General features: G+C 52.4%; 1 protein-coding gene across 4 annotated transcripts in view; it reads left to right on the top strand.

Annotated features, from left to right (window-relative positions):
* ALDH18A1 (aldehyde dehydrogenase 18 family member A1) overlaps positions 1-4,071 on the top strand; it is a 70,490-nt gene that overhangs the window by 46,321 nt on the left and 20,098 nt on the right. For all 4 annotated transcript variants that reach the window (XM_027775257.1, XM_006157311.3, XM_027775256.1 and 1 more), the window contains exon 12: positions 1,260-1,480. In XM_027775257.1, the coding sequence (XP_027631058.1) occupies positions 1,260-1,480 (221 nt within the window). The remainder of the gene's footprint in view (positions 1-1,259; positions 1,481-4,071) is intronic.

Raw genomic sequence — 4,071 nt, 5'->3', positions numbered from 1 at the left:
TGCTGAACCTAGTCTGTATTGTTTGACTATTTTACATCAAATTAACTACACAACAAAGTCATTCTTATTGAAATAACAAATGATATGCCATGCTGCAAATTATGAGACCAACATTAATAATAATTGTAACTTAAACATTTCAACATCACTCAAAGCTGATACCATACATTATAAGGATTCTTGTGCAACTTTAAAAAACACATCAAACTTGAACCAACCATTTGCACATTGGTAATGCAATACTCTGTGATGCTGGGCTCACCTTGTGCATACGGGGTGTGCTCGTGCCTGTCCTTAGTCAAGGATGACTGAGGCTGAGGTGGCTTGTGACATGAAGATCATGTCAGGGTGCTGGTCTCTCTCTCTAACGCTCTCTTTCTCTGTCAAATAAATAAATGAACAGGAAAAAAAAGCAAAATCCAAAAACAATTTTAAAATAAATATATGTGAAAGCTGGTCCCATAGCACAATATGTAAGGGTAAGGGATTTTACATAGTTTCCAATGGTCAAATACTGGCCCCCGCAGTTTGACAAATACCAGGCCTGTGTTACATGCATGCCCAAAATCAAAATCAGAAAGGAAGAGTGGAGAAAAAAGCATTGTGGCAAGACCGAGTCCCGCTGGATGGTGCTTCCTCTCACACTGGTGAGTGCAACCACGCTTTGACAATCAAAAAAAAAAAAAAAAAAGATTAAAAAAAAAAAAAAAATGACTCACTCATGAGAAGTTCCTATAGCAAGGTAAAGTAGACAGCAATCACCGCTGTTCTTGACACCTTCTAGACAGCTCCCCGTGCACACATGTGCATGCACACGTGTTTGATACATAGGATCATACATGTGCTGTTTGGTAGTTTGCCTTTTTCACAAATGATACCCGGGCTGTTTTGCTCACCCGTAAACACGAGGTGTTACCGATGGCGACTGCACGGCAGCCCGCTGTCTGGATCTGTGGTCGAATCCGGTTTCTCAGCACTCTCGGGATGCTGCCGTGAGGGTCCTCGGTACACGCAGGCTCGTTCATGCACAGGACAGACTTCTGGGACTGCAGCTCTGCCCTCATGCACAGAGGGAGTGGGCGATACCCCTCTACCTCAGCATATGCTGCCAAGTGCCCTGGAGGCCGTACGAATGCCACGGCAGCGTCTTCCTGGGGCCCCTGAACTTCGCGCTGATTTCTGGTGCGCTGCTGGGTGAGACCTCAGGAGAGGTAAGCTGGTGGCTGCAGCTGCCCCTCATGTGTCTGACCGCCTTTCAGGGAGACTGGCTGCGCCCCTGCTGAAGCGCCTGAGCCTGTCCACGTCCAAGCTGAACAGCCTGGCCATTGGCCTGCGGCAGATCGCAGCCTCCTCACAGGACAGCGTGGGGCGTGTTCTGCGCCGCACCCGGATTGCCAAAAACCTGGAGCTGGAGCAAGTGACGGTCCCGATTGGAGTCCTCCTGGTCATCTTCGAATCCCGCCCTGACTGTCTGCCTCAGGTGTGTGATTCGTGCCTTGACCTTGGGGCACAGGGAGAAATTAGGGGAGTATATTTTCAGAATTCCAGAGAAGTCTCTCTGAGATAATTTGTGTGCATATAGGTTTTATTCCCTGCCCTCCCCCCAAAAAAGACAGATTCAGTAAAAAAGATAGTTTTATTCTCAGGTGGTTGTTATGGTCTTAGTCCTTCCATTTTACAGTGGAAAAGCTGAAGTTGATAGATGATATTCCTGTCGTACTCTCGAAGGTGGAGCTGGGCTGGATCCCAGGGCGGGAGCAAAGTGCTGAGCGGCTGAGCTCATAGCATGCTTATTCTCTAACCGCGGTCCCTGCTAGCCTGCTGCGGGTCGTTCTTCCAACAGCCGGCTTCGCCCACATGAAAAAGACCTTGTTACCATGTCCCAGATGGCTTCCTGTAGATACATCTGTTAGAAAAAAAGAACTTTCAGTGGTCAACGGGAACTAGAGCCCGCCTCTAAGAACACAGTGGGGCAGGCCGATGTGAAACCAAGTGTTAAAGGCCGCTTCCCCTCCCCAGTACGAGGCGGTGTTGGAGGGTGGCCTTACTCTGCTTCCCCATCCTGTCTCCCAGAAATCTGGGACCATCGGAATGTCCAGTAAGGTGCTTCTAGCTCTTCCCTTGCACTAGCCCTAACATTTGGAAAGGGCGTTCTTTTTTGTTATTGTTTTGTTTAATCTTCAGAGGGTGCGTACACTCCCCAGAGAGGCTAAGACAACACATCCCCAGTGGGGCACAGTAATGCTGCAGTTCTTTCTCCATCTCTCTGTCCCGTCAGGATTTGGGGCACACACACACGGTTAGACCAGCCGGCTTTCTATGCACTGCACTGAACAGCTGTGCTTCAGAGCCAGCCCAAAGGGGAACTCTATTCTAAACAGAGCCCCAGCTCCTTTTTACTGTCTGGCATAGGTGGCTGTGGGAGTCTGGAAAGTTCTGAGGAGAGTATTGTCTGAAATGAGACCCAGCCTGGTTGCCGAGGACCCCCATACCAGTGGCATCTGTCTTCAGCCCCTGGATGAGGCTGGCACCCTGCGCCCTAGCACGTCCCCTGGGATTCCTGCAAGACCCGCTTCTGCAGGCGGACATGTGTCCTTAGTCTCTGGGCTGCCCACGAGGTTTCTGCTACCTCTCATTCTCTCCAGCCGACACCTCGCAGGGAGTCAGGCTTCCTCTAGCGAGCCGTAGCTGAGGCTCCTCGCCTGATGGCGTCGCAGAAGCCACGAACCCTAAAAGCTCTATGCAGAATTATATGTGTATGCACTTACCTGGAGAAGATTTTCATAACTTTCATAAGGGTCCATCAGCCACAAGCAGAAAGGAGTAAGAGCTCTTCACCTGGGGGCCAGCAGGCGGTGTGGAGGTTAGGCTGACTGGGTCCCACATGGCCGGCTGTGCTGTCAAGTCCTAACCCTACGGCTGGGAAATCACACCAGGCGCACGTGTGCATGCCGAATCCCGAGAGGAGAAAGGAGAAAGGATTGCAGCATGGCCATTCTGCCCTGGGGAGGGCAGAGGGGTGCTTTCTCACTTTCTCTGTCTCTCGCTATCTCTTTCCCACAAATGCACACGCCCTATAGCAAAACTGAAAAAAAAAGAACACAAGGGTTTTGGTCCTTCCCTCCCCTCCCCCCATGTTACAAACACTGGAGGATTTTCCTCCATCCCAAGAGCATTCAGAAAGCCAGGCTTAGGGTGATCAGGGCAGTGACGCTCACTCTGCTCTGACAGGGTCTCGCCCTCCTCCTGGATCGCCTGCCTTTCCTCCCTAAACAGGCCGTACTCCTTTCCCGGCAGTCCCTGCTGCGCTGGCCGGAGCCCTAGTCTCCAGGTTCACGATTCCAGGGCCAGAAGAGGGTGTGGCCAGAGGTGTTGCCCAGGCCCAGCCTGAGCTACGTGCTTCCTGTGGAAGGAGCTGAGGACCCCTTTCCCACAGTGGCCCAGGCGGGGAGGGGGCAGTGCGTCCCCGGCCACTTCACTCAGGTTGCTTTGCCAATGGAAGAAGCCACATAGCTGAATTCCTGAGATCCAGGTGGCTCAGCTCTGGGGCCCCTCAGCGTGGCTCCCAGTCCTGCCACGTGTAACTTGCGTGACCGCTCTGCACTTAAGTGTCCTACTGTAAAGTGGGCGATAGAACAGGTACTAGGTCACTGGGATGTTGCGAAGGTGGGATGGCGTAGGCCTTACAGAGCGATGAACATAGAACTTAGTGCTTAGCACCAAAAAGACTGCAGGGCTGACCTGTGGCCCAGTGGTCCACTACGCCATTTAGTCCCAGACTCAGTGGCATGAAAACCATGCCAGGCATGTGTGCATACATGCCCAAACTCCCAGGAGGGCGAGAGATGAGACAGGATGGTGGCATGACCATTCACCTCCATGGCGCCTTTCCCCCCTCCTCTGTCTCACCTCCGCGATGCTTCCCCCCCTCACCTCCATGGCACCTTTCCCCTCCCTCTCTGTCTCACCTCCATGGCACCTTCCCCCCTCCTCTGTCTCACCTCCGTGATGACCCCCCCCTCACCTCCACGGCACCTTTCCCCTCCCTCTGTCTCACCTCCCCGGCGCCTT

This window comes from Tupaia chinensis, unplaced genomic scaffold (assembly GCF_000334495.1).
Source record: "Tupaia chinensis unplaced genomic scaffold, TupChi_1.0 Scaffold000539_1, whole genome shotgun sequence".
Classification (NCBI taxonomy): domain Eukaryota; kingdom Metazoa; phylum Chordata; class Mammalia; order Scandentia; family Tupaiidae; genus Tupaia; species Tupaia belangeri.
The sequence above is the reverse complement of the archived record's forward strand: the minus strand, read 5'-3'. Positions and strand labels throughout refer to the sequence as shown.